At 56.5% G+C, this 14,493-nt stretch overlaps 1 protein-coding gene across 5 annotated transcripts in view; it reads right to left on the bottom strand.

The window, feature by feature from the left end:
• Window positions 1-14,493, bottom strand: part of ATP11A (ATPase phospholipid transporting 11A) — a 95,047-nt gene that overhangs the window by 17,764 nt on the left and 62,790 nt on the right. For all 5 annotated transcript variants that reach the window (XM_069602052.1, XM_069602050.1, XM_069602054.1 and 2 more), the window contains exons 15-23: window positions 13,727-13,798; window positions 12,632-12,705; window positions 8,875-8,978; window positions 6,420-6,601; window positions 3,484-3,735; window positions 2,224-2,398; window positions 1,318-1,420; window positions 924-1,069; window positions 350-409 (exon numbers count right to left, since the gene is read on the bottom strand). In XM_069602052.1, coding sequence (XP_069458153.1) covers window positions 350-409; window positions 924-1,069; window positions 1,318-1,420; window positions 2,224-2,398; window positions 3,484-3,735; window positions 6,420-6,601; window positions 8,875-8,978; window positions 12,632-12,705; window positions 13,727-13,798 — 1,168 coding nt within the window. The remainder of the gene's footprint in view (window positions 1-349; window positions 410-923; window positions 1,070-1,317; window positions 1,421-2,223; window positions 2,399-3,483; window positions 3,736-6,419; window positions 6,602-8,874; window positions 8,979-12,631; window positions 12,706-13,726; window positions 13,799-14,493) is intronic.

Below are 14,493 nucleotides of genomic sequence, written 5' to 3'. Positions count from 1 at the left end.
AAACTTGAGAATTCTCAAATGCACACAGAGCCACTCTTTCACAGAGACTGAGGGGCCAGGATGTTTTCCAAAGCATCACGATGCCGACTGGCCAGGGTAAACGGCCGGCCCCCCCGTCCTGCCACTGCAAACGTGCAGCAACAAAAAGACGCATGCAGGTCTGCAACTCGGCCTGCATCTTCAAGCTTCCATCTCCTCCGGTCTGGCTGCCTCAGGTGAAAGCAGGTCAGTGGTGGGATGGGGGTCACCTGGCCTGCATGCCCCGCCGTCCACCCTCTGCCCACCATAGCCACACTCGGGGAGAGTGGGTGAGGCTCAGGGGAGCTCGACCTCAGGCCTGACGACTCACCTGCTGTGAAAACCCACAGAAGAACTGGTATAAAAACTGAGGGAAGATGAAGCAGACGTTCTGAAAGACAAGCCACGTGCCTGTTAGTTCAAGGGTGCAGCGTAAGGGGTGTCACCGGGTGCCTAAGAAGCTGACCCGTGACACACTCCACCCCGGGCAGAGCACCCCTCATCCTCCAAGATGGGCAATGACTCTAAAACTCCTCTCACTTCAGGGGCCCCCATGGTGCAGCCGGGACCAGGCCGGTCTCCCCGAGATCAGAGCAAAGGGGAACTCCTAACAGAGAAAAGAGGAGGCACCCTGGGCATCAGTGTGGACAATGAGGAGGAGCTCCTTCACGGAGAATGGTCCTTCCTCAGTCTGCCATAGTGCGGCTCTCAGTGGTTCTACATCCAGCTGAGAGAAGAGGGCCGGGCGCCTCCTCCTGGGAATCCTTCCTTCTACTCGGGGACAAGTCACCCCTGCAGCCTCGGGGCATCACGGTTGGCCAGCCTTTCACCCAACCCATCACACACCCAGAGATGGTGAGAGGAGCGGCGGTGGGAGAGCCTAAACAGTGGGAGAGCCTTCCTACCTTATAAAAGAAGTATTGCACAAGCTCGGATATCCTAATATAATAGAAATGCCCGTGAACAAGCAGCATCTTCTTTAAATGCTTAAACTTGGGTATCGCGTAGTCGCTGTTCCTTGCAGCCTGACGACCTTCCTTCCCAATGACGCCTGCAAGAAGGGAGCGCATGCGCTGCATCAGCCCTCCTCTGCCTCTGGCAGGTGGACACGGGATGGGCAAAGCAGGGCTAGACTGAGCCGTTGCTGCGGGCTTCCAGCCCCGAGCGCTCTGCATCACAGGTGTGCCTTAAGCGTGTGTCTGAACCCTGCGGTCCTGCCTTGTCTGTGTCCCCGCTGGTCCAGCTGAGGGACAAACCCTGGCCACTGTGAGAGGCAGGGGGCAGAGCCCAGGGGCTCACCGATGCCCACGTGGGCCTCCAGGATCATGCTGACGTCATTCGCGCCGTCGCCAATCGCCAAGGTGATCGGGTGCTCTTTCGAAAACTTGATTAACTTAACGATCTGGAAAAGAAGTGAACGCAGACTTTCTTGTCTCTCTTTTATTTTTGCAAAGGTCAACCACTAACTAGGCAGAAAGGACAAAGATGCCAAAGTTAGTCAAGGAAGATGAAACAATTAAGTGCTTAAAGTGAATTATTATATTCAGTACATTTTATCCATACAGGATAAAGTCTTTTTCACGTCAAAAGTGAAACATACTTAAGCAGCTAAGAAATGAATGCAGGAAGATGAAAGGAGAAGGCTGAGGGGGAGGCTGAGGACAGAGCCAAGAAACCCACGGAGCCATTTTCAGGGGCTGCCCCACTCACTCAGATGTGGGGCAGGCAGACTTAAATTCGGGCAGGGGCAGTGTGTGAGCACTGCACTCCGTTAGAGGATGGTGCTATGCCAAGTTGCCTTGTATCAAGCATCTATTTTTGAAAATAAACTGTTCTTTCAATTTTCAAATTTGTCATGTGTGCAAAACCAAATCTGATAGCTCAATGAAATGAATAATTTCCAAATTCTTAGTCTGTTTCTTTACAGTCTTTTTTTTCCTATTTATGTGCGTAAGTACAATGTTCCATGATGCAAGACAGAAAAGATGAGGGGCTACGGCTTGTCTTCCTGATTCAAGACTGAGACACTGGCTGGTATAAGATTGAGAAGTCACTTAACCCAAAAGGTAACATGTGAAGACAAAACAGCACCCTTTGTTCCATTCCGGACATCACTACACAAGGCTGAAGCCCCGCCCCCGGCACACCTCCTGCAGCCCCGCCCCCAGCACACCTGGGCCTCCTGCAGCCCCGCCCCCAGCACACCTGGGCCTTCTGCAGCGGGGCCATGCGGCAGCAAAGCACAGCGCTGCAGTTCCGGCAGATGTCCAGGAAGAGCTCGCGGTAGTTGCTGGAGCTCCCGTCCTCCCGAGGCTTCATGATCAAGGACAGCGCGGCTCCGTCGATGATTAAGCCGTAGTCCTGCATGTCGGCCGAAAGTCTGTCAGGCCACAGAAACCAGAGACGTCTCTCAGTAACCAAGTCCAGAGATTTGAGGAGACTAGCTACTCTAGGGGATACCTATCCATGCTACAAATTCAGGAACAAGGATGAAGAAAGTGGGTTTTCTTCTTTTGTCAATAATAAGGCAGTCTAGACTTGGGGCTGCAAGACCTTTGACTACATTTTAAAACTGTATGTGAACTTAATGTTCTCACTTCACTAGGGCAAAGCAAACAACAGCTACAACTCTGGATTCTTGGGCAGGTCGCGGTACAACAGCGGGAGAGCGTCTATCCTGCCATCCGGACAGATCGTCCTTTTCTCCCGACCCCCAGCCACCTCAGCCCCACAGTCCTGATGGCCACAGCTGGGAACTCCTTGCTACTCTGCCTGTCTTGGGAAGAACGCAGTCATGATACTTCTCTTTGCTGGGTTTCAAAATGAAAAGGAACATCTCTAAGCCCCAAAAGGAATTCTGCAGACCAGGTAACGGGAAATAGCTTTGTACTATTTATGAATGAATAATTTTAAATTCGTGTATGATTAGAGAGCCCCATTTGCTTCTGCTAAGTTAATGAAAATTTAAGTTCAAAGAGAGTCTTATCTCAGGTCGCGCATCGAAGGCCAGCAGGGAGAATGTTGGTAGAATGTGCATGAATTGGTGAGCATTCTTGGGGAAAACAACTCTTGTGGACTGTTTTGTCTTACTTGACAAACGACCATGTGTCATTGTCCCCCCACCCCAACTCTGGCAGAGGCCCCGAGGAATCCACAGCGTGGCCCCCGGGTGGAGCAGAAATAGGTGGGCATCGCCTCACACACGATAGTGTATAAGTCAATGAATCAAGCCTCCGTGTATCCTCTATCAGCAGTCTGCAAGTGAGCATGGGCGCGCGCACACATACACCCTCGACGCAAAGACACATCACAGTTGCTGAGAAGACAAGGCTCTGGTCAGGATCCTGACCACGGGACGCTGCCAGGGGCCAGAGGCCAGACCTGTGTCCACACAAGGGAGTGCCGGCCACCGCCCTGCCTGTGGAGGCCGCCCCGCCCCTGCGAGCGCCCCGGACGCCCGCCTACCCGGAGAAGTTGTCCCGGGTGAGGCTGGCGCTGCAGCGCAGCACTGTCTTGCTCAGCTCGAAGAGCACGTCGTGCAGGCTGTGCTCCTCCAGCCGCTTGGTGGTGACCTCGAGCAGCTGCGTGTTCCTGCGGAAGAGCTTGCAGGCGTAGCAGGTGGCGGCCGCCGTCTCCATCTTGTCGCCTGTGAGCACCCACACCTTGATGCCCGCCTTCTGCAGCGCCTCGATGGTGTCGGCCGCCTTCTCCTGCAGCCTGGGGGCGGGGGGCACGACACACCGTCATCAGCACGGACCCGCGAACCAAGCTGGAGAAGTCCAAGGACTTGGGGTCTGCTGCCCTGTCTGATTTTCACCCCAAAGTTAAAAAGCTCCCTGGTGCTGACCTGTGATTCACTGTGAAGGACCTGGGGCTATTCCCAGGTGGCTCAGATGGTAAAGAATCTAACTGCAGCACCCCAGGCTCAACCCCTGGGTCAGGAAGGTGCCCTGGAGAAGGAAATGGCTACCCACTCAGGGAGTCTTGCCTGGAGAAGCCCACGGACAGAGGAGCCTGGCGGGCTACAGTCCACGGGGTCGCAAAGAATTGGACATGACTGAGCGACTAACACTTTGACTTCCACTTTTTGCATTAGCTTTTTACAACAAAGCGCTTTCTGATCCCAGATAATCCACAGGGCCGAATACTAAGGAGCAACATGGCATTTGCTGAGCACACACTTTTCTGTCTGGCAGGACTTTCTGCTCAGAGAAGATCTGGGGCAATTATAAGGAGGCCCCTCACAAGCACCAACCAGGAACAGTCAGAACCAGGGAGAACGGGGCCTGGCGAAGAGGGAACGTGCGCCCCCTTTTCTCTGCGCGTAAAATGTCCTGATTTTGCCTGCTGTCCAACTGGAGCCCAGGGTCCCCTAAAGAACGTGAAGCGGGAGGATGCCGGCCGGGCCCTGGGACTGGCGGACTGGCGTCACAGGCTCCCTCAGTGCCAGGCGCTGCAGGAAGCACTTGCCTGAGACGTCCCGCCTTTGCCGAAACCTCCCGGGAGGAGGAGCGTGTGATGACCCTGTTCTACACGTGGAGAACGCAAAGCCTGCAGAGCTCACACCACACGTATGAGGATGAACGCCCTCTTGGCCTTGGTCAGGCTGTCCTGCCGTCCACGGCAGTCTGACATCGCAGCCATGCCTGCCTCATGGCAGGGCTGGAGGTGGGGACGGCAGGCCTGGCTGCTGACAGGCGTGTCTCAGGGGTATCTCATGCTTCTGTCCAGCGCCAAGAGGAGGAAAGGAAAGGATTCTAACTGGGATGATCTGGGTAGAACCCGGTGGAAACTTCCTACTGTTCTAGACACAGAAAAAACATCTGTGATTTCATCATTGTTTTAGGAAAAAGTAAATGAGGTCCAAAGGGATCTATAAAGGTGCTGGCTAGAGATTTTAAAGAAATAACTTGGGGTCAAAGCCACCCCCTCCTACATCCCGGGGGTCCGCCCTCAACGTCCTGAGGTCCCAGCTCCCCACCGAGGCCAACAGCTCCCACAGCCCTTGAGAGGCCCTCGGCTGGCAAGGGTCCCTCCGCCCCTGAGAGCCTCCCCCTCCCTCCTACTTCCTCCAAAGACCAGTCCCCCCTCCCCAGACAAGCAGCCCCCTCCCGAACACCCTCCTCATCCTCACACACAACCCGTCACCAAGCCGTCCGTGACCGCAGCTGCTCTGTGCTGAGTGAGACGTGCTTCCAGGAGCAGAGGGGTCAGGACTTAAGAGCAAAACCAGCCTGTCGGCTAACTGTCTGCTGAGACCGAGGACCCAGGGAATGCCGACCCCCAGGGAAAACCGAGGTTTTTGAGACCAGGATCTAAATCCTGGACCAGTAGAGACCTCCAAGACTTTTAAACTGAGGGGCTTCCCTGGTGGTCCAGGGGTTAAGAATCCGCCTGGCAACGCAGGGGCCACCAGCTGAATCCCTAGTCTGGAAGATGCCACATGCCGTGCCGCAACTGAAGCCGTGCGCCACGGCCAAGGCTGTGCCCTGGAGCCCAGGAGCTGCGGCCACTGAAGGCCCTGCGTGCAGAGCCCGGGCCCTGCGACGAGAGAAGCCCGGATTCATGGCGGATTCATGTCAATGTAGGGCAAAACCAATACAGTATTGTAAAGTAAAAAAATAAAAAAAGAACCACACACCGCAAAGAGAGGGCAGCCCCCACTCACTGCAGCCAGAGGAGGCCCTCGCGCGCAGCCACGAGGACCCGGCACAACAGAAGTAAGTAAGTATTAAACAAACACTTTCAAACTTGATAGGAAACAGAAGCTCAGTAACCTCCTGAAGTCTCTGTCCCATGCCTTTAAGTTGCAGGGTTTTTTTTCTTTTCTTCAAAATAAACTATAATCTGTCCCTTTCACTGTGCTCTTCAGACAACAGTGGACAGAGGGGTCTTTCCTGTCCCCCGTGCAGAGCTGGGACAAGTCAGTCCTTCCTATGCAGAATCTTGAAAATCTGTAGCTGGTAATCTGAGCAGCTATTATGGTGAGTTTTTGCAATCTTCTACTTAATTATTTTAAATTTCTTCACTGACTCATGACAAAAACTGTTAAGGTCTAAAATGTTTACACTTGAATTTGGAAAGAGCTAGGGACTCATTTAGGAAGAGAATTAGTTATTGATTCCAATCTAAAGAAGAACTGAAAAACAGCCCCGTATCTTGACTGTTCATAACTAGGTGTGGAAATGCTGGCATTCCTGGTTTCTTCTGGAAAAATGTGACTTACAGGCCTCTTACTGGTGGAAAGTCAGGCATCACCCAGGCCTGACCCCTGCGCGCTGTCACCCAGGGCAACTGGAGAGCCTGCCCAGCCTGACGGTGCCCCCATCTCCGGCCCTGGCAGCTCCCTCTCGCCCTTCGCACGCTCACGGTGTCTGAGAACAAGCGCGGGGCGTCTTTACCGGTCCTCCACGGCCGTAGCGCCCAGCAGGACCAGATCTGTCTCTATCTGCTCGTAGACTTCTGCTAACTTCTTATCTCGGTCCTGAAGCGCCACCTTGGCGGCTTGCAGCAGCTTGCAGATGCCTTCGTACTCTTCCGGGACGAGCCTCTTGTAGGCCACGCACAAGGTCCGGAGCCCCTCCTGCCGGACACACAGCAGCACTGACCGTGAGCCCAAGGGTCACTCCCGGAAGCCCGAGGGTCACTCCCAGAAGCGTTCCCAACGTCCGCTCTCCAGCTGAGGCGACACACCGGGGAACCGGAGAGCCCCACCCACAGCGCCAGTCGTCTGCAGCTGAACTACTCACGCGCACGCTGAATACACACAGTCAGGATCGACCGATCGACTGGGAAGTGTTCAATCAGACTAGGAAGCATGGGAGCACGTAATGCAAACCAGGGCCACCGAAAGGCAAGACTTCAGTCATAAAAGATAAGAGGATGACAATCCAGAGTTGTCCCAGAATGCAGAATTGGAGTGAACAGTCAGCTGGAGCTTTAGAAATAAATAGAACCTCGTTTGCCTAAGCAGATATGGGACTTCCCCACATGGAAACGTGGGGTGGAAATGCTCTTCTCTACTCCTCCTGCTAAGCACGGATACTGCTGAAAGCCTAGACACTGTTTATAAAACAACACTGAAACCCAAAGCCAGACAACCATATTACGAGGAGAGAGAGTTAGGCACCATCTCTTACAAAGACGCAAAGGTCTTCGACAGAATTTCAGTAAACGGAATCCAACAGCATGTCCAAATGATTCTTCACACGACCAAGTGGGATTTATCCCCGGAACGCAAGGCTGATTCAACACACGAAAATCAGCATAATAGACAACACAGATGGAGGAGTGAGGACGAAGGCATGTGATGAGCTCAACAGACGCGAAAACAAAAAGCAGAAAACCAAACCCCAGCATCTGACGAAACCCAAGCCCTCTGCCTGATTCCTGTTATTTTTCAGTCACTCAGTCGTGTCCCGCTCTTTGTGACCCCATGGACTGCAGCACGCCAGGCTTCCCTGTCCGTCACTCTCTCCCGAGTTTGCCCAAACTCATGTCCATTGATGACTGGCGATGTCATCCAAACATCTCATCCTCTGTCGCCCCCTTCTCCTGATTAAACCACTCAATAAACTAGCAGGGAAGGAGCTTCCTCAACCAGATAAAAGTCACACCCGGAAACTCAGCCAGCATCATACTCAGTTGGGAAAGAGTGAAAGTTATTCCCCCTAAGGTCAGGGACAAGGTAAGGATGACTGCTTTCCCACTTCTATTCAACATGGTATTGGCAGTCTTAACTAGAGCAAACAGGCAAGGAAAAAAAGGCATCCAAGTTGGAAAGAAGGAAATAAAGTTACCTCTGTTCTCAGGTGATAGGATTTTATATGTAGGAAACTCAAAGGATTTCACACACAGAAACACTGAACTAGTAACCGACGAATTCCATAAAGGTGCAGAATACAAAGTCAGCATCCAAAACCAGCTGCACATTCCACACACTAACTATCCAAAGAGAAAACCACCTAGGAAGGAAGCTGAGGAAACAATTCCGTTCACAATAGCATCGAAAAGAATAAAATACCTAAGAATGAGCTACCATGGGGGTGGGTGAAGGGCTCGTAGACCCAAAACTGCAAAACGTTGCTGGGAGAAGTCACGGAAGACCTGAGCAGGTGGAATTCCAAGACGGTATTCCCACGACGGCAACACCGTCCACGTGGACTGCAGGCTCTGTGCAACCCTGATCAGGGGCCCAGTGGCATTTTGTGGGAAAGGGAAAACACACCCGAAAATTCACCTGGAATCCCAAGGGACTCAGACCAACCAACAATCCTGTAAAAGAATAACAAGGCTGAAAGACGGACTCCCGTTTCCTGGTTTCAAAAGTCACGGCAAAGAGATACACAACCAAAACAGTGTGGTCTTAGCATCCAGACGGACGGAGACCAGCAGAGCAGGCCAGGGAGCCCAAAAGGGGACGCTTGCACACGTGGCCACGTGACTTTTCACAAGAATGCCAAGGCCGTCCAACAGGGAGAGAACAGCCTTGTTCAACCAACGGTCCTGAGACAAACCTCTGACGTCCTAAGAACAGACTGTACTCGCTTCAGGTGACATGTGGAAGGAAACCGAACAGGCGAGGTCACAACAGAAAGCGCCAGTCCCTAGCGGTCCTCGGGACGAAGGTCTCCTCTCTCCAGCAGCATCACACTGCGCTTGTCATTCTGGACGCAGCGCACCCCCTCCGGCCACCAAACGCCAACGGAAGGCTGCAGGGGGGCGGCGCCCCACTGGAGGGGATGCGGCTGGGCCCCCCGCAGTGCGCCCTCCTGCCGCCCAGCATGCCCCCCACCCCCCCGCCACGGGAGAAGAGGCACGAGGACACCCCCCCCCCCCAAATCCCCGGCGTCTCACCACCGCGTTGCGCTCCACTCTGGATCGGATCTGGTCCACTTTGCCTTCTATCACTCGGGGGAATATGGAAGAATCTGCTCCTTTGCAAAACAGGTAAATTTCTCCTAGAAAACGAGGCGAGAAGACTTTCATTGACTCACACCATGGGGAAGACAGAGATATCCTTCAAACGATGCTTTTATCAAAAACAAAACCAGGGGCACCAGTGCCAAGGCTGTTGCAGAAATGTCGACGGACCCGTTGACCTGTCAAGCCGGGAGAACGGCGAAGCCACGGACTCCCGCCCCCGCAAAGCCTCATCTTATTCCAACAACCCCAGCGTCCCAGGGACATCGGGAACAAGGACACTGGCTCCGGGCAGCCTTCCTCCCGTCACTTCCACCAGCTCCCTGGCAAGGATTCGAGTGAGGGACGAACCGCCACAGGACCGGGCTGGGGGGTTGGGCGTAAAGACACCAGGGCGCAGCCGACCCCAAATGGGCAGTGAGCTGCTGGGGCACCAGACGTGACCATCGGACCATCCTCTGTGTGCACGAGAATTACGAGAAGCATCTATGATGCTATCCCACTTCACACGTCAGTGCTGGGGGGCAGGCTCCTCCCCCTCGAGGTGGAAGGCTCTCCCTTAGTCAGGTCGGGATGAAGGGCACACGGCCTCCACGCCGACCCTCAGGCTGCTGGCACCGGGGCTCCTCTTTTTCGAGGAATCTCTTGCCTGCAAAGCACACGGCTCTGCTCATGTAAACACCGAGGGGCTTGTCCCTGGGACCTGGGTCTCTTCCGCATTTGTCTTCAGACAGAAATCTCGAACGCTAAGGAGAAGCCTGCACACTCTCGGCCCTTGACCCAGGACTCCTGGTCGTGCGCCTGCCAGCCTGGCACGGAATCCTTGCGGGCGCCAGCTGTGGTTTCCACGCAATGCTCATGCGTCACATGACCCAGAACAAGTTCTGTGCTGCAGCCAACTCTGCGTATCGATGCAGTCTTGAACAGTAATTCTTTGTCCTAAAAAAATCCCAGCGGACTCACGGTAATGGCTTGTGAACGACTGCGATTTCCCACCGTGCTGACCTGTCTTCCCTCTGTACCCGCTGGAGTGTGAGATGCGTTTAGCCTAAAGCTGTGGTCAAGCAGACAGAGAGCGTCCAGCAACATGTAAGGACCGGAGAGACGGCACTGGGCAGCGGCTTTAGCCCCTGCTGCTCTGGTCTTGTAAACGACTGGGAGGTGACGCCTCCAGAGTGGTGCACACACACGGCTGTGACCGACTGGGCAGGCACTGGGGTCAGGCAGCGCCCGTGGCTGCAGCGGCTTCCGGGGCGGGTCGCTGAGCTCCGGGCCGAAGAGGCCCTGGTCTCCGCCCTGCCCAGGAGGCCGTCACTCTGTGTGGCCGGTGTCAACGCCGGGGAGGAATCACTGCTTAGAGAACAACTTCCTTAATTAACAGAGGGAATGGCAACCCACTCCAGGACTCTTGCCTGGAGAATTCCACGGACAGAGGAGCTTGGTGGGCTACAGTACATGGGGGGGGGGGGGGGGTCACACAACCAAGTGACTAACACGTTCACTTTCACACTTTCTTTGATTAAACAGTCAGTGTCCCTGTGGAGTAACTGCTGCCGCGGAGGGCTGCAACAGCCCGGCCTCTCGCATGAAGCCCGCAGAGGTGCCCCAGGAAATCTCCTCGAGGAAAGGGCTTTCAGCAGCTCTCGGTTTCCGCACCCCAGCGCCTGCTCCGGGCTCGGCCACGCTGTTCACGGCTGAAGTGGAGCTGCTTCTGCAGATGCTGCGGTGCAGCCCCGGGTGTGAGCACAGTGCTCCGGGCGGCCCAGGAGAGTGTGTGCACAGGGGTGTGAGCAAGCCCTGGGTGTGAGCACGGTGCTCCGGGCGGCCCAGGAGAGTGTGTGCACAGGGTGTGAGCAAGCCCCGGGTGTGAGCACGGTGCTCCGGGCGGCCCAGGAGAGGGTGCGCACAGGGGTGTGAGCGGGAGGGCGTCACTCTCCGCCGCAGTGGCCGTGAGGGCCGGCTCACAGACCGCCCCAAGACGGTTCACCTCCTAGACCTCACATCTGTTCAGGGGCAGTCACAGGACAGGAGCGTGACGGTGTGAACCTCGGCAGGCAAACACCTTTGCCCTGGATGAGCCGAGTGCTCCCAGAGGCAGCACAGGCGACCGGGCACTCGTCTCCAAACATGATGGGTGGTGTGTTTCCCATGTCCCGTTGACCCTGTGGCCATGTGTTACAGGACTGTTGACATAAAGCACTTGAGCTTTCGCGGTGCTCACTGGTGTGAGTCTCGTGGGTGGAGCTGTCACGCCCGACTACTGGTTGGAGGCGAGGGAGCCATGCGGGTCGGAGAACCAGCCCCGACCTGCCCGTGTCCCCCAGGGCATGGCGCATGGATCCCGGGGTACGGCTGAAGGACGGGCTTCAGCAGCCTCCCTGACGTCCCCACAGCTCGGGAGACAGAGCAGGCACTTCCGGTGAACACGGTACCAGGACCCCGTGACGTGGAACCCTCCCACGGGCCCTCGGACCGCCTTCAGGCTGGCTCTGTTTACAGTTTCAGGGCAGCGGCTCCATCTGCCTGCTCGCCGGGCAGGTTTGCAAAGAGAGAAACATAGCCTGGTATGTGGTCTAGTTTCAAGAAACAAAAGCGAGTAGGACCCCACATCTCTTGGTAAGATGCCACGGGAAATGGAGTTAGCAAGCCGAGTCCAGCAGTATTCGCTGAGCGCCAGACACTGCGGGGGCGGGCACGCTGTTGACCGAGCGTAGTTTCCTGCTCAGGACGCCTGCAGCCCAGAGAGGGCGGGAGAGCTGACGGTTTATCAGGCCGAGGAGGCCACCAAGGCCTCCGACAGGTGGCCACGGAGATGTCCTGGGAGAGGGTCTGAGAGGGGAGAGTCCAGACCGGGGGAGGGTCTGAGGGGAGAGAGTCCAGACCAGGGGAGGGTCTGAGGGGAGAGAGTCCAGACCAGGGGGAGATCTTAGCGGGGAGAGTCCAGACCAGTGGAGAAGAGTCCACACCAGTGGAGGGTCTGAGAGGGGAGAGTCCACACCAGTGGAGGGTCTGAGGGGGGAGAGTCCAGACCAGGGGAAGGTCTGAGGGTGGAGAGTCCAGACCAGGAGGGAAGAGTCCAGACGAGGGGAGGGTCTGAGGCGGTAGAGTCCAGAGCAGTGGAGGATCTTAGGGAGGAGAGCGCAGACCAGGGGTTAAGAGTCCAGACCAGGGGAGCCTCTGAGGGCAGAGAGTCCAGACCAGGGGGTGGATCTGAGGGGGAGAGTCCAGACCAGTGAGGAAGAGTCCAGACCAGTGAAGGATCTGACTGGGGAGAGTCCAGACCAGTGAAGGATCTGACTGGGGAGAGTCCAGACAAGGGGAGGGTCTGAGAGGGGAGAGTCCAGACCTGGGGGGATCTGAGGCGGGGGGTCCAGCCCAGAGGAGGGTCTGCAGGCGCGGATGGGGTGGGGGACCCAGGAAGCAGGCTGCTTTGTGTGTTTACTGAGGGGTGGGTGAGGAGCTGCCTCGGGACGGGTCACCGGACTTCCCCTCGAGGGAAATCCCAAGGATGACTCAGCCGGCCTAAGATGCTGGGGCCCAAACAGGGCTGCAGGTGAACGGCTGGTGCAGATTCACGTGTTTAAAGGGAGGACAAACGGTTAAGCCCTTCGAGCCTCACAGGCTCCAGGCGCCAGAATGAAGCACAGCCACAGTGGGCCATCTGACGAGTCAAAGGGAGAGAGGTGTCTACCTGCAGCAGACTTGACAATCACACTCATCCGCCTTCTCACCGAGTCGAAACTCAGAATTTCCAGCAACTCAAACCTGAAAGAGATTGGAAACTCGTTTGACGATCATCTCGCTCCGTGAGTCACAGCATCTGGGTGACGGCGAGCCTCCCCTGCCGGTGACACGGCCCCTAAAGGAGCGGGTGGGCGTCAGCCGGGCCCGGCTGTGAGGCTGCCCAGGAACCCCTGGCGGCAGCAAGTGGTGCTGATGGTCTGAGAGCTGCTCTCACCCGCCTGCCCCGCTGGAGACCAGGAGCTGGGCAGCAGGGTCATGCCCTTCCAGGGGTCACACCACGGCGCCCGGAGGCCCCCACGCGCTCTGGGGAGGAGCCGCGGCTGACCTTGGCTGGAGAACCCAGAAGCCCCTTCTGGAGTCAAGGGTTCACCACCTCCCCCACACCCTGGGAGTCTACTTTTCCCGAACAGAAATTTAAAAACCCCTTTCTTTGAGATCGTCACCAAAGGTTATATTCCTTACCAACTGCGCCCTCTCCATGACAGCCCACTAATGCTTATTCACCAAGGAGAGACGGACAATCTCATCATCCAAGTCAAAATCGAGACACACCACGTGTCCCGGGACCAGCACTGTCAGGCTGGACAGTGCCTGAAGGTCGCTATGGAAAGTGAACCCCCCCGCCCCCCGCCCCCGGCCATCCTGCTCAGTGTTTCTACAGGACCCTGCGCTCCACAGCCTAGAACAGGCTCTGAGGACGCAGGGTCCCGGGGCCACTCCGGGGGGAGGGCTGACGTCTTCCCTCCTGTTGGGGTCAGAGCATGGCTTCGGGGTGTCAGAACGGACTAGAAGGTTCCCGAACTCCAGCGGTAAAACGGACGCAGCATGGCTCCGCCCAAGCCTGTCGGACGCTGCACCGCCACCCAACCTTGCCTCTAAGCATCTGAGTCAGACTCTCCAGGCGTTCTGGCGAGGCTCTTGGGGTCGTTACAGAGAAGAGGGAGGAAGAGACATGGGGTGTACAGAGAACTTGGTGTTTTCCCCGGTGAGAAAACGCTGGGAAGACAACGCTATACTCCCTCCCGTCCAGGGGCGCCCTCACCTCTCGACGTCATTGTCCCTGTTCAGCAGCTCCATGTAGTTACCCTTCAGCCTCAGGTACGTGAAGCCGAACCTGCAGGGCAGAGCAACCCGGGGGTTAGTGTGGCCCTCTCTCCTCCTCACAGATGTCTCTGTTTCTGACTTTGAGGAAGCTTTCCTTTCGGAGGAGAAATGCTTCCAGTGAAACGGAGGCTGCAAGCGGCGCGGCGCAGTCAGCGCTGAGTCCAGCCACTGTCTGAGAAAACTCTCCACGAGCTCAGGGAACGGGACGTGGGAGCGGCCGCTCGGCGCGTCGCATGAGATGAGCTGCTTCCTACTGGTGACGCTGAAGGGCAGCAGGTCTGGGGACTGGGCCCTGTCTCTACTATCAGGGGGACCCTTCAGGGGTCAGTTACGACGTCAGAATTAGGACTCTGGGAGCCTGTCAATCTCCAGGCGGACGCTCGGTCTACTGACAAGGAAACCACAGCCCAGCTCAACACGGGGCCGCAGGGCACTCGGCTCGTGACCTCCGTCCAGCACCGGCCCAGCGACGGGCTGGAGGAAACGGGCCCGGCTCCTGAGGCAAGGCGCTCAGGGAGGCGGATACACACTCGAGCACCGCAGCAGCCCTGACAGTACGAAGACGCTGGAGCCCGTGGGTCGGGGCCCGCTGGCCTGGCGGGAGCCGGCTGCTGAAGGAGAGGCGGCTCGGGGGTGGTCCCTGTGACTGAATGTGCCTTAGTGCCTGAGCGCTCGCTTTCCAAGAAGAGATAAATCTCACTCGCC

The sequence above is a fragment of the Ovis canadensis genome, chromosome 10, assembly GCF_042477335.2.
Source record: "Ovis canadensis isolate MfBH-ARS-UI-01 breed Bighorn chromosome 10, ARS-UI_OviCan_v2, whole genome shotgun sequence".
Lineage (NCBI taxonomy): Eukaryota > Metazoa > Chordata > Mammalia > Artiodactyla > Bovidae > Ovis > Ovis canadensis.
This window is presented reverse-complemented; position numbering and strand designations above follow the sequence as displayed.